Raw genomic sequence first — 15,093 nt, forward strand, 5'->3', positions numbered from 1 at the left:
AGTCAGAGACGATTCTAACTGGAACAATGATAGTTGTTTGCCCTGTGATTTGCCTCTATTTCCAAAGTTCTCCAGAAGTGAGGGTGGGGGTGTAAGTGACAGGTGGAGCTGTCTAGTGGGAATGTGGAATTCAGGGAAAAGATGAAGACTGGCTACACACAATTGCAATTCATCTGCACAGATCTGAGAACTGAAACTAGGAGAACCAAGAAGATCAGCAAGGAAGCATGTACAGAACTGACGGCCAAGCTCTGGAACACCCAAAGCATAGACAGCAAACGTGGATGAGAAGCCTATAAAGGGAACAGAGAAGAATGGAAAACCACCTGACTCTCCTCCTCCTTCCTATACCCTGATCAGGGAGACTCCCATAAGACTCCATTTACAGGCATGTCCACTGGCTTTCCCCCATGCCTGGCATTCTCTACCTCCCAACAGAGATGAAAGAAGCCTTTCCCAACCTCTTATTCCTGATGCCTTTTCTATGTTGATCACCTCAAATTTATCCTGCATCTGGTTTGTACACAGTTGTTTACATGTTGTCTCCTCCATCAGACTGTGAGGTTTATGAGAGCAAGGATTGTTTCTGCCTCTCCTTGTCTCTTAGCTCAGTGCCTGGGGCACTTGGTAGGCATTAAATAAATATTTGTGGACGTGACCTGGAGACAGAAGTGTCATGAAAACAAAGAAAAAAGAAAGTGTTCAGGAAGAAGTAGAGGTCAATGCTGCTAGGAAGTCAAGAAGGACAAGGACTGAGAAAAGACCACGAAATGTAATAATTAATGCATTGTTGGTAATCCTGAAGAAAGCAGTTTCAGCCAAGTGGTGTAGTTAGACTGGAGTGGGCTATGACAAGTGAGGAATCAGAGGCAAATTATAGGCCAAAGATTTTGTTTTCTTCTAGATTTTTTGTTTGTCAAAAGTCAAGAAAGGTCATCAAAGGAGATGTGTGGGGTAGTGAAAAAAGACCTGGCTTCTGTCCAGCTCTGCTTGTAATTCATTGTGTGATTTTGAACAAGTTACTTAGAAAATTAAGTTATTTATATTTTTTTTATCTCAATGTCCTCATCAATATTATGATAGGCCTATAGAGAATAAAATTGTTTCCTTTTTTAATAGTATAGTCTCTTTCAATGTACTCTGGGGACAGTTAGGTGGTGCAGTGGATAGAGCACCAGCCCTGGATTCAGGAGGACCTGAGTTCAAATCCAACCTCAGACACTTGACACTAGCTGTGTGACCCTGGGCAAGTCACTTAACCCTCAATGCCCTGGGGGGGGGAAAAAAAAAGGAAAAAAATTGTCAATGTACTCTGAAGGAAGTGCAATTGGGAAAAGACAGAACACAATTTTTATGACATTTCTAAAAACATGCTGTTGAAATATTAGTCAATAGACATTTAAACTCAAAAGTATGCACATATGTATATACATGTGTATCATGCGCGCGCGCGTGCGCACACACACACACACACACACACACACACACACACACACACACACAGAGCACAGGGCTGTCCTTTCCACAGGCAGTCTCACTTTCAGAAAGGGGGAAGAGCTCCAATATACATATAGCTAAAGAAAGACACAATTTCAGTGGGACAGCTCTGTCAGTGTAAGGGGCTCTGAGTAACTGCCTGGAGCCACATCACCTAAGCAAAGTCCGGGTTGGAAAATTTATTCCTTGAGGAGAGGGGCAGAAAAAGGAGGGCATCTAAGACATTGGGGCCTGCTCAACTACTAATAAAGCCAGAAAAGAAAGTTCTTTGTGCCAAGGTACATGGCACTGCCACATGGTGTGAAGAATAGGGCTTTCATCAATGAAAGACGCATTTGTCTGGCCACTGCAATCTAAGGAAGCACTGGGTATTTCCAAGTGCCTTTAAGCTAAAACTTCCAACAGACATGGTCTCTTCCTCCCATCCCTCATTAGCTCTTCTCTCTGGATCCTGTATGCAGTAAGCATATCCTAAAGGCTGTCTACTGCCCCTGGATTCTACTGCTCTTCCTGTGCCTGATCTTTCTTTTATTTCTCTGTCACTTCTGAGAACTAACCAATTCTGGTTCATCTAACCATCATCTTGAGATTCTTCACTCTTTTTCCTTTAATGTCTCCAGATGTTGAGGCCATGCTGGAGGTGGGATTTATTCCTCCTCCTTTCATATATATATTTGCAAAAAAAAGTTTTTTTAAAAAAGAAAACACCCTTGGATGCATGGCTATCCTGGATGTGTGAGTCTGACTTTCAGAATTACTAAGGCTACAACTATAACACTGAACTACAATTATAATCGCTGAACTGTACAGGAACACACTAATCTCATGATCAGTAAGTAGTAGGGGAATTGGTTTACAGGCAGCAGAGCTCTAGGATGGAGTGTTCTTCAACATATGTACATTTTTTTTTTTCTTGCAGGGCAGTGAGGGTTAAGTGACTTGCCCAGGGTCACACAGCTAGTAAGTGTCAAGTGTCTGAGGCTGCATTTGAACTCAGGTCCTCCTGAATCCAGGGCCAGTGCTTTATCCACTGTGCCACCTAGTCGCCCCCTGTTCTTCACCATATAAACCACTTTAGAGGGGAGTCAGGAACAGACTGAATTTTGCAGAATGGTATTATATATAGCAGTATTCCAGCACATTTTCAATTGCTGCTGTTATTAAGGGGGAAAAACTGTTACCATGTGCATTAACAGGAGAAAAAAAAGTATGAAATATTTTAAGTTTACTGATTAATTTGTATAATCTATACTTTTGTAAAATTATACTTAAGTCATTCCTCATTAAGCCAAATAGAGAGCTTTTTCTTCCCTAAGTGGGTCAACTCTAACTTTATCTTGCTCATTACTGGTAATTTATCTGAATTATTATATTTATTTTAATATAAGACAAATAAAAATATTAGCCATTTTGGTTGCAACTGAAAAACTGCCGAACATGTACTGTCAATTGGCTTTCAAATAAACAGACACTGAAGACTTAATAAGATCACAAGTCTTACTTCCTCTGGATGGAATGAGTGGGGCAAGGTTGGTGAAGGTGCAAAAGGAGGTGGGGAGATGACTTTTCTCTCTTCTAGTTGGGCCATAATTTCCTTCCGTCGTCGATGTAGCTCATCTAGACTAGGGTGAGCCTGGGGGGGAGGTGGTAGTCTGCTGTAAGGCTCCTAGAAATGAAATGAAAAATTCAGAAATGACTTCAAAAACTCACTGAATCTATTTAATGTATATTTAAATAGTTAATGTTTTTTTAAGTACACCCAACTTATAAAGGTTTTTTTTAACATTCCTTCCCTTCCAGCTCTAGATATTTGATGTCCAAAATTTAAAGTCAACAAAAATTCCGTCAAAGTACAAAGAAAAGGAGGCTAGATTTCTTATCGTCAACCAAGTAGCTGTCACCCTTCAATAAGGCTGAAAATTTTTTGTCTTTTAAAAAAGTTGAGAAATTAAGAAAAAGGGATTGTGGCAACAAAAAAAGAAAAAAAAAAGAAAAAAGAAACATGGCTTCAGTTTTAATAAGAGATTAACCCAATTATTAAAGTATGAGAAGAAAAACTGGTAATCTAGAAATACAGCTTTTGCACGTATTTCAAAAGCTAGATGAGGTGGTTAGGTGGTAGTGCTAGGTACCTATTCAAAAGGTAGGAGAAACATTTTAAGAGACTAATTTAAGAGACTAATTCATTAAATAGTAGTTTTTAAAAAATAGGCATACTCTGATATATGGAGGTCTTATGTGGCTTGGGTGTGGACCCACTGGATAGTAACCCTCTATTTGCTGGTATCTCTCTCTGGGCTCTGGTACATAAGGTGATACAGCTGCAGGTGGAATCTCAATAGGTACTGGGCTTTCCTGGAAAATCTCCTCTCGAGGATAAGACTGAGCAGGGTACACACGTCGTCCTTCAAAATGAGGTGGGTATATGGGTGGGTACTGTTGTGGCTGAGTCCCATACTGAGAATTTACTACGCGATCCTGGAGGTAGGGTGGGTAATGATCCAAGTACGCAGGACCAGGTTCAGGAGCAGACGGTGGAGGTCGGACAAAGCGGGAGACACACGGTGGGGTTGGAGTATAGTACATCCCTGTAAGAATAAAACAAGCACCAAAAACAACACTTGTAAGCAAATCTTCTAGTTAGAAATGAACTTTAATTTTTTCCATCTTTAACAATCATGAGAAGAGTCATTCATTCACTTTTTGCCTTATAAAAACAAACTGACAGCAAGATAATCCAGTAAGATGTGGTAAGAAAATGTTTAACTTGATAAGAGAAGCAACGTTTTTCAGCATGCTCCCACTTAGCACTGCTTTCCCCTGACCTGCTCCAGGAGGGGCTGTGGCAGACAGGTGGGCATACCCCTCCCCAGGAGCAAAGGCTGGGGATACTTGCCCCACTATCAAACAAACGTTCCTCCCTCCAACTCCTGCCTCACATTTTAAGCCCAGACAAAAAGGCTTACTATGTAACCAATAGATAAAAATTCATTTAAAATTACTGCTTATTTTACATTTACCCCATTTTTAAATTTTCTATATATAATTAAAATATTACTACAGAGCATATGCATATAACTTACAAATAATACATATGTGGGCCTTGTGCACACAGACAAAAAAATTCACTGATGGTAGTGTATGATCAGCCAAGTTTGGAAATGACTTCAAGGTTAGAGGCTCACTTGTATGACACAGTAAATGGGGAAGGTGTCCTGGGCCAAAGACGCTGATACAAGAGAGAGCATCTACAACCCAACGTTAATGTTCCAAGGGCACAGAGACATAGTTCTAAGCTCCTAATACATTACTTTCACAATAATCAGATTGGTTCTTTGCACAAATAGCCAAAAAGAGATACACTCAAGTAAAAGGACTTGAAAAAGTATCAAAACAATTGTTTTAAAAACAAAGGAGGGGGGGCAGCTAGGTGGCGCAGTGGATAGAGCACCGGCCCTGGAGTCAGGAGGACCTGAGTTCAAATCCGGCCTCAGACACTTAACACTTACTAGCTGTGTGACCCTGGGCAAGTCACTTAACCCCAATTGCCTCACTAAAAAATTTAAAAAAAAAAAAAAAGGAGGAGGGGCAGCTAGGTGGCACAGTGGATAAAGCACCAGCCCTGGATTCAGGAGTACCTGAGTTCAAATCCGGCCTCAGACACTTAACACTTACTGGCTGTGTGACCTTGGGCAAGTCACTTAACCCCAACAGCCTCACCAAAAAACAAAACAAAACAAAACAAACCCCAAAAGGAGTAAATGTATAGTCAATGCTAGCAACAGTAGCCTGCAAAACCAACTGTAGTCTATTCTGATTTAAGAATCGTCTATTTTCACTGTTCCCCAGATATCATGGATTTAGAATTGCCTAGTAACCATTTTAGAGACCACTTTCTTCATTGTAGAGATGACTAGCCCAAAGTCACCTACGTAGTGGGATTTGAACATGGCTTCTGTGCCTCCAGAGCTGGTTTTTTCAACTCCTAAAGTTTTACACCTTTGAGGAATCAAATGACATAATAGGTATTGATTTGCAAGTTTTAAGTACTATGTGTCACCTGTTTTAACTGTAGTACTTGTCACCATTAAAATCATCATCATAGTAGAGTGCTGGACATGGAGTAAAAAAGATTTGGGTTTTAATCTTTCTTCAGACTCTTCAAAGTAAACTTTACAAGAGAAGGCAATTTATCTTTTTTATAGTAATAAACATTTTTATTTATAGTTTTGGGTTCTAATTTTTATCCCTCCCTGAGAGGGTAAGAAATCAGATACAGGTTATACATGATTATGTAAAACATTACTTTATTAATCATTTTGTATAAGAAAATTTAAATACAAGAAAAAAATGAAAGTAAAAAATAACATGCTTCAGTCTGTGTTCCATCAATATCAGTTCTTTCTTTGGAGGTGGGTAGTACGTTTCATCAATAGTCCTTTGGGATTGTCTTGCTAACAATATTAAGTCTTTCACAGTTCTTCATCAAACTGTATTGCTGTCACCGTGCACAATGTTCTTTTGGTTCTGCTCTCTTCTCTAAACATCAGATCATACAAGTCTTTCCAGGCCTTTCTGAAGTCATCCTGCTCGTCATTTCTTACAGCACAATAATATTCCATCACCATCATATACCACAGCTTGTTTAGCCATTGAAGGCAATTTATCTAAACAAAGACCTAACCAAGGGTCTCAGTTGACTGCAGAATCAATATAAATCAACAGGTGCTATGGCAACCTATGAAGCCAAGGTGGTGAAGTTCTGTTAGACCATATCTACATTACTATCCATGTTCAAGTGTAAGTACTATATTTTAGCAAAGACAGGGATAAGCAGAAGAAACTTCCCAATAAAGTTATCACAAAGTAAATGAGGCTTGTGTTGGGAGATAGTGGGTTCTGCCTCACCAAATATTTTGAGTAAAGACTAGATAACATAGTAGCCATTTGTTGTACAGGGGAATATTGTTCAGATCAGGTTGGACTGGATGGCTGTCCATGATTCTTCCAATCCTCTCAGTGTTTCCCTTTAATTCATCCTTAAGATTGCTGCCAGATTAATATTCCTCTGCTCAAAGAACTTTAATGAGTTCTCACTGACTGATGTAATTAAGCTCAAACTCCTCAGCTGAGTATTTAAGCTGTTCCTCAATAAGGTTACAACCTCGCTTTTCAGCCATTTCTCCCTAATAGCCCTATACACATTCCATACAAGAGCTGAAATGGACTCCTCAGGACTCTCTGAAAATGACCTACAATTTCCTCCTTTCATGTTTCTGCTTGTCATTCCTTCAGTATATATCATAGGATCCCAGACTGTGTATGACAAGCCCCACATTTTGTAGATGAGGAAACGGTTCCAGAGAAGCTGAGTGACTTGCCCAAGCGTTACAAACAGGACTAGAGTCCATGTCTTTCAGCACCGCCAAATGGGACAGCTCCTTTCTGTGCTCATGACTGCAGTGAGGGAGGGGGCTGAGGTCAGAACAAATGTGTATGCCTCAAGTGAACACTCCCACCTGCTACCCTGAGACCTGAAGAGGAATGCAGCCTCTTCTCCAACAGAGAAAGGCTGAAATCTTAGCCTACCAGAACCACTACTGGTGCACATCAAGCCCTGACGTGTGACTTTGAGAATCTGTAGGCTAGAATAAACATGGTGGGGCCAAGGGGTTGTGCACCCTGAATGGCTGATATTAAATGGAGTCCCCTCCAGTACTGGCACCTTCCTAAAGCCCATCCATTCTCTGACAGCCATCTCAAAAATCACTTTCTTGAGAAACCTTTTCTTGATTACATTAAATGAATAGGATTTCTGGTTCTCTGCAGGACCTAGACAAGTTATTTGAGCTCAGGGCATCTAACAGTCTCCTCATCTATAAAATGAAGTTGGATTAGATAAACTCAGTGGTGCCTTTCAGGTCTAGAATGATGATTTTATGATCCCTGAAATGTGCATACAGTGTGAACAAAAAAATACCTGGTTGACCAAGGGGAAAAAGTATGATATAATTGTCCAGCACATTACCCAGTACAATATTAATTTTTTTAGGCTAAAAGAGACTGAGTTCAAGATAACTAGCAAACATCCTGTGATCTAGTAGGCAGGTTTTCCTTACCCTCTTGTTGTGGCTCTAGATAACAGGTTAATAGCACAATACTGCTTAGTAGATTATTGTGGGTTTTAACTCCAGCTGTCACTAGAACTTAATATAGCTCACTTCATTCTTCTTATTACTTGTATTATCTTTAACTTGTTTTGGTGGGGCAATGGGGGTTAAAGTGACTTGCCCAGGGTCACACAGCTAGTAAGTGTCAAGTGTCTGAGGCCAGATTTAAATTTAGGTCCTCCTGAATCCAGGGCTGGTGCTTTCACTGCGCCACCTAGTTGCCCCTACCATCTGTAACTTGTTTTTTTGTTTGTTTTTTTGCTGGGCAGTGGGGGTTAAGTGACTTGCCCAAGGTCACACAGCTAGTAAATGTCAAGTGTCTGAGGCCGGATTTGAACTCAGGAACTCCTGAATCCAGGGCTGGTGCTTTATCCACTGTGCCACCCACCCGCCCCCCATCTGTAACTTGCTGATAAAATTTGTCATCTCCCCATCTCATGAAAGATGCAGCAATAATGAACAAAGTACCACCTACCTAGTACTCTAAGACGAAATAGGTTACAGAAAGGAGTATGTTATTACCTGGTGGATAAGGTGCTGGCTCAAAAGGTGGAGCAGCCCCTCGAGGATCCTGATAAAATACATCTGCTTGCTGTGCTGAGTAGAGCTGGGAAGCTCGTGGTACCATGGGAAGAGGTTTGGTAACTGGCATGGAAGGCAGATCTGTCGGTCCCCTAGGGGGTACAGGGTGGGGAGTTACAGGTAAGGCAGAAATGTTCTTGGGTCCAGGTTCCAGCCTAAAAGGAAAAGGAAAAAGTTTCAATAAACATTAAGTTGTCTAGTTCCCTCTGAGTCAATATGCTAAATAACAAAGTAGTTTTATACTCAGAACTAGTGGAGGAGCATGAGAATTGAAAGTATCTACTGTTCCTTAGTCAGATGTTTACATAGAGGAAACCTAATCAATAGTATGGGAAGTGCGTACAAGTCAGGAGGGGATCCAGGAGCACTGCTGCTCAGGTGGTCAATCTTCCCTGGCTTTAGAGCAGAATCGTAGCTGGAGTCTGTCCCTCGGGGGATCAGCTGGGTCACTGTGGTCCCTGCTGACACAATCCCATTGGGAAGGGCAGTAGGCTTTCTGCTGGGCAGGTCCACTGCCCCTTCTTCTGAAAGGATAGCTGCTGAAGGTAGGCCCACTTCATTGAGCTGGCCTAAGGAGGCACTCAGGGGTCTTCTGGGAACCAGGCGTTTGTTCATTTTACGAAATCTTCAGAAAAACAAAATCACACACACACATAGAAGAAAAAAAAAAGTGAAACCACCAACTAAAAGCAACAGTTTTCCCCAGGTACATTAGGGAAAACTTCCAATTTTTAGCATACATTTTTCCAGCAATCAGATTTCTTACAACCTCATTTGGACCCCACCCCACCCCCCCAAATTATAGTAAAGAATTCTAACAAAAAATCATTTATCTACAAGAATGGGCATATAAAAAAATAAGCAAAAAATCTGTACATGCTTCAATCTTACATATATATATATATTTATTGAACAACTGAGAGTGTTTCATTAACTCCTTAAAGTTGAAGCATTTTGAATGTGTATATGGTCACTGTGCTCTATACTTTTTTTTAATGAGTAGTACACTGCATAACTTTCTTTTTCACTATCATTCTTTATTATGAAGCATTTTGTTGAACCCCCCTAAAGAGTATATTAGAGGAATGAAAGCCAAGAAAAGCAAAAAATAAGCTCAACATAGATTCTGAAATAACACTTTTGCTCTATTGTGTTCAACGATTGAACAGGAAACTAATTTTTATTAAACTCTCAGAGGAAAAGTATCATAAAGGCACATAAAAAGCTACCAAAGAATTTAATGGACAGGGTTGACTAACTGGAAGTGGCAGAATAAATATGATTGTTACTCTAACAGGAATTATATCTATGTGTTTAAGATTAGGTTTATTGTTATTGTTAAATAAGGAACAAGCCAATGGGAACAAGAAAATACAACTGGGTAATTTACAGAGACTTATGAAATAATAAATATGATAGGGGAAAAAGAAGGAAGTTTCTTTTTGTTACAGCATGCCAGAAAAGGCCAAACTAGATGTGAGATTACAGGGTCTAAACTTTACTGTAGTTAAAATTTAACTCTGATACTATAGCATTCTTTACCCAACTATGAAAGTTTGTTTTAAAATAGCAATTCTTTTGATACACATTTAAATTTAGAAATAAACACACACACAACACATAATTATCCCCAAATGATTTCCACATTTTGGGCAAACATGTAAGTTACTAAGTGTTACATAAGTATCTATAAAATGAAGGAAAAAAGTCAGCACGAATACCTGCTATTTTTATCTAAAGAAGAAAATCTATTCTTTCACTCGTGAGGGGGGTAAGCCCTCATTTTTCAGTTTGGAAAAAAACTGTTTTCCAAACTAGTCCCTATTTTTGAGGTGAGAATTATTCATAAGAGACATATACATACAGTCTTGCCCCTTTCTCAAGCCTTCCTTAACAACTCCCTCCCCCAGTTTGGCTGCCATTTTGATTGCTGTTCATTTGTATGTGAACATAACAAATTGTATTGGTATAATTTATTACTGTAGCCTCTGCTAACTTCCTGAGCATCAAAGGCAAACAAGGCTAGCAATAAAACGATGCTGTCTTAACAGGGATACTCCAAGTCTGAGGTAATTCCCACCAGACGGGTACCTACTTCTCCAATTCATCCTGGGAGTGTGCAAATGTGCAGCTGGCCCCCCGAGGGCACCCTCCTCTCTGCTTCATGTCGCGACACATGTAAGTTTTATACTTGCTATGCTGAGGAGGCTAAGGAACAAAAATAAGTCAATAAATCAGCGAAGCATTCAAACAGATGATCCGACAGTTACTGTGCATGGTTTAAGGGCCTTAAGAAGCATTTCTGTCTTTGAAGTAACAGAAAACAAAAATAGTGTACATTTATACTTTAATATCAAAACACAGCAATAAATACCACATTTTTCAATGTATAACCTCAATCTTTGCAACCTAAAATTTCCCCCCAAATTGTGAATGGCAGTGAGGATACTGTAAGTTTAGGATCATAAGCATGGCTTTTAAATTACATTATAATGAACAAAGTAGAAACTTAATACTTAACAATAATGATTACCTTCCCTTAAATAATACAATGCTTTATTTAATATACACTTTAAAGCATATTTGACATCAATTAGAACATCAAACTTCTATTATTATTATTATAGTTGTTCTATATGGAGAAGGGGGAGATTTAAAGGTATAAACTTCGTATTCTTAACCTGTGGAGGCCAAAAATAGTCTATAAAAATCCTTCAAGTACAAATATTCTATGATGTAAAGCTAAAATAAATTGGCTGCATTTCATGGTTTATTACTAGGTCTTGGATTTCTACTTCAGCATTCAAGAAAACTACGGAATTTTCTACTAAAGGGGAAAAAATAAAGCTCAAATTTTAGGTGTGAGAGCCCTCATTATTCTACATGGCAGACCTTTACTACAAGGTATCAGCAGGGCAATCTTTATTTCAATTTTTCTAGATGACCTCAGGAATCCAGTTTACAGGGATAATCACACGAAAGTTGAATCCCCCTTTCCCCCCTCCCAGCTTCTCAAGAGAGGATATTCTTTGAAAAGTATTGCTGGTTCAGTTTTGGGAAATACCCACCTATTTTTCTTTCTTATGCTTGTGCCTTTATTGACTTTACTTCTTATATTACTATTCCTATATTACCTGCTGCTGGTCTGTTCCTTTCTTGCTGTGATTCTGAATATAATCAACGAGTCCATGTACCACTGTACGAACAGCGACCAACCCATTTTCTAGCTGTTCCCAGGTTGGAGGAGGAGCATCTATATAGAATACCAGGGAAAAAAGCAAGAACTTTTCACAAGGCTATACAAACACCAATAAAATTGAATTCTAAAAAGGGGCAGAACCATTTTTAACTACTAAAACAATGATGCTTGGGCATCCAGGAAAAATAAGGCCTTTCCCTACATTATATCCTGTAACTTTCCATCGAATGCACAATGATGAAGAATAGGCTCTGAGGTAAAAAACAAGTATACTGGTACCCCCTTGCAGTTATGGTACTATTAGAAGTACTCTGTCAATCAAAACACTATCATTTTAAACACTACAAGAGATGGGGTTTTTTACATTAAAAAACTAAATCTTGACTGGTACCTTCTTATATCACTCACATTTCTGAAAATATATGCCCAAAGAGATGCTGAAGTAAAACGTTTTGTACTTTTATTTCTTTGGTGAACTTGTAGAACCATATACAGAAAAGCCTTTGTAATTTACTAGGAAAATAAGTCTGGTAAATTAAAAACAAATTCCATGTAAATAAGCTCAAAGTTGTATTTTTTATAGAACCACAGATTTATCAGTTGGAAGGGAATTCAACTCCCACCTGAACAGAACCCCTGTAAATGGCATTTCCACTTTGGAGGCAGGTCACTGAACACATGTGAACAGCTTTAACTGCTGCAAAACTTACCAAGAATTAAGCTGAAAGCTCCCTCTCAAATGCCTGTCAAGCACGTCTCATTATCCTTAAGCAGAATAAGTACAAACCCTCCCTCCTTCCACAAGACAGCCCCTCAAGCATGAGAAGAGCTCTTAAGTCTTCTCTTTCCTATCCTTAACAACCTCAGTTCCTTTAAATGGTTTTCACAAGGTATGGATAGGTGGATGCGACAACAAGCATGTATTAAGTAACTCCCTACCATGGGCCAGGTCCTAAATGAGTAAGTTCTTTACAACTATCACCTCCATTGATCCTTACAACACATCTGAGAGGTCTGTGCTATTATGACCCCCATTTTACAGTTGAGGAAACTAAGGCAGACAGAGGTCACCTGGCCTGTCAGTGACACATCTTATAAGTGAGTGTCTGCATCTGAACTCCAGTCTTCTTGACTCCACACCCAGTGCTCTATCCACTGCACCACCCAGCTGCTTCTAAATGTGGCGTGTACCTCAACAAAAATAATAGACCACTCACTGATCTAGCAGAGGTAGGCCAAAATATGCAAGTTTAGATAGGTCAATGGTATATGTAAAAATCTGAAAAGGGAGATCAGTCTCAGATGTAGGAACCATTGATGCAACATGAGGAGATGATAAAGAAAGAACAAAGAGTAAATTCCATGTTAGCACGAGTTCCTGATCATTTCCAGAATAAGGACCCATTTTTAACAACAACAACAAAATTATAGACACACACACAACAGATATGTCAAATGCTTAAAATTCATTTGTAGTTTATCAATCGCAACAGCACAGACATACATTTGGGGAAAATGTCATGCATAATGAGGCTTCAGACAACTTACTAAAGGTATATTAATTTGACTGAATCACCATGAGTATGTGGTTGGTGCTAAAGTAGCAGAATGGGTTCACAGACTCAGGGCATCGTCACTGAAAGCCTCCAGGAATTTTTGGCACATGGGTTGGCTCAATCCCTTGGAATAGTGATCACCTTTATGCTGGTCATTTTCCAAGTGCTTCAACAGTTTTTCACTTCTAATTGTTTCCAGTTTGGGAAAGAGCTCATTTTTCTCTTCAGACTAATTCTACTTAGCTAACACAATAATCAAGGCAGTGTGGAACAATGGCCAGAGCACTGCCCTCATTAAGCACCCAAAAATACAAAGAACAGACACTCTGGCTAGGAGTCACAAAGAAAGGCTGACGGCTATAGTGAAGGAAGTTCCCAATGGAAGTCTCTTCCATGTCAGTCCTGTCATTCTTCCATTCTCTACTCCAACTGCTGATTTCCATGACTTCCTTTAAGTTCTATCTTCTACAGGGAGCTTTCACCAACCTCTCCTCATTCCAGCGCCTTCCCTCAGTTTGATTATTTCATATTTACCCTGTCTATGGCTTGCTTTGTTTATATTTGTTTGCAAGTTGTCTCTTCCATTGTATTGTAGGCTCCCTGAGGGAAGTGACTGTCTTTAGCCTCTTTTTTAGTACAGTCCCTGGAACACAGTGGATGCTCAATTGTTGACTAAGGGACTTCAAAGGTAGTCTAGCTCTATACCGATGCTCTTGTTAAGAAGTAACTAAAATCTAATCCAACTCAAGGTACCATTAAAAGTAGTCACTTCTGTGTATGACATTTCAGGAACTGTCAGAACTCTGGTTTCTGCAAGCCTGAGTTGTCACATTGCCACTTTATTTAAGAAGTACTACTTATATTGCCTACAAGGTTTAGACATGCATATTAAATAGTATCACCACATTCCTCCCTCATGTGAACTTTGTAAAATTATGCATGGAACTGTAATCAACTTTTGATTTGTTAATAAATCAAAGAGTTCCTGACCTCTGCCCACCATGCCCAGAGCGAAGAGATGGAGTGTCTAGATGGTGGAACATGAAGGAGGTCAATGTCATTGAATGGAAGAGTATGTGTTGAGAAGTAGGGTATAAAAAGACTGGAAAGGTGGGGCAGCTAGGTGGAGCAGTGGATTAAGCACCAGCCCTGGATTCAGGAGTACCTGAGTTCAAATCCGGCCTCAGACACTTGACACTTACTAGCTGTGTGACCCTGGGCAAGTCACTTAACCCCAATTGCCTCACTAAAAAAAAACAAAAACAAAAACAAACAAACAAAAAAAAGACTGGAAAGGTAGGAAGAGGCTAAGTTATAAAGAGCTTTGAATGCCAAACAAAAGAGCATTTTGCATATGATCCTGGAGGCAATAAAAAGCTCTCAGGCGGAAACTCTAGAAAAATCTCTTTGACCAACACAGGATGAATTTGCGTGGGGAAGAGACCGGAAGCATGCAGACCCACAAGCAGACTATTGCAATAGTACAAATATGTTTGCACTTAGAGTGGTGGGAGTGTCAGAGGAAAGTGACAAACTGAAAAGATGTTGCAATGGTGAAATTAACGGACCTTGGCAACAACTTGGATATGGGTGAGAGAGACAGTAAGGAGTCATGGATGACACCCATGTCTTAAACCTGGGGGATCTGGAAGATGGTGTTTCCCTCTACAGTAATAGTGAAGGAAGGAAGGAAAGGTTTAGAGCAAAAGATATGTCTACTGAACACCCCGTTGGGAGGTCAGAAGAGAGGCTAAGGAAGAACAGAACTATCTAAAGAATCACCAAATACAGCAGTACAGTACATAAAGACTAGCTATTGTTGTTATTAATGGTGAGTTTACCTGGACTCGGGTCAATATTTGCTAAGAGCTCCAGATGAGGTCGCAGGCGGTTCAGGTTTGCAGGGTCACCAGTCCTCTGAAGAGCAATGGTTAGTTCCTGAACACTCTGTGCAAATGAGGCTGGGGTCTGCAACTTAAAAAAAGATAAATATTAACTTTCCCAGAGGTAAGAAAACCTTTTTCATTTCCAAATGAAAATCTTTTTTTTTTTTTTGGTGGCTTATTGCATTTCAATTTTTATCTAAGGG

General features: G+C 39.7%; 1 protein-coding gene across 1 annotated transcript in view; it reads right to left on the bottom strand.

The window, feature by feature from the left end:
* RC3H1 (ring finger and CCCH-type domains 1) overlaps positions 1–15,093 on the bottom strand; it is a 74,551-nt gene that overhangs the window by 17,253 nt on the left and 42,205 nt on the right. The window contains 7 exon segments of the mRNA XM_044001845.1: positions 2,999–3,163; positions 3,715–4,085; positions 8,190–8,404; positions 8,593–8,874; positions 10,345–10,457; positions 11,384–11,502; positions 14,846–14,978. Coding sequence (XP_043857780.1) covers positions 2,999–3,163; positions 3,715–4,085; positions 8,190–8,404; positions 8,593–8,874; positions 10,345–10,457; positions 11,384–11,502; positions 14,846–14,978 — 1,398 coding nt within the window.

The sequence above is a fragment of the Dromiciops gliroides genome, chromosome 4, assembly GCF_019393635.1.
Source record: "Dromiciops gliroides isolate mDroGli1 chromosome 4, mDroGli1.pri, whole genome shotgun sequence".
Taxonomy (NCBI): domain Eukaryota; kingdom Metazoa; phylum Chordata; class Mammalia; order Microbiotheria; family Microbiotheriidae; genus Dromiciops; species Dromiciops gliroides.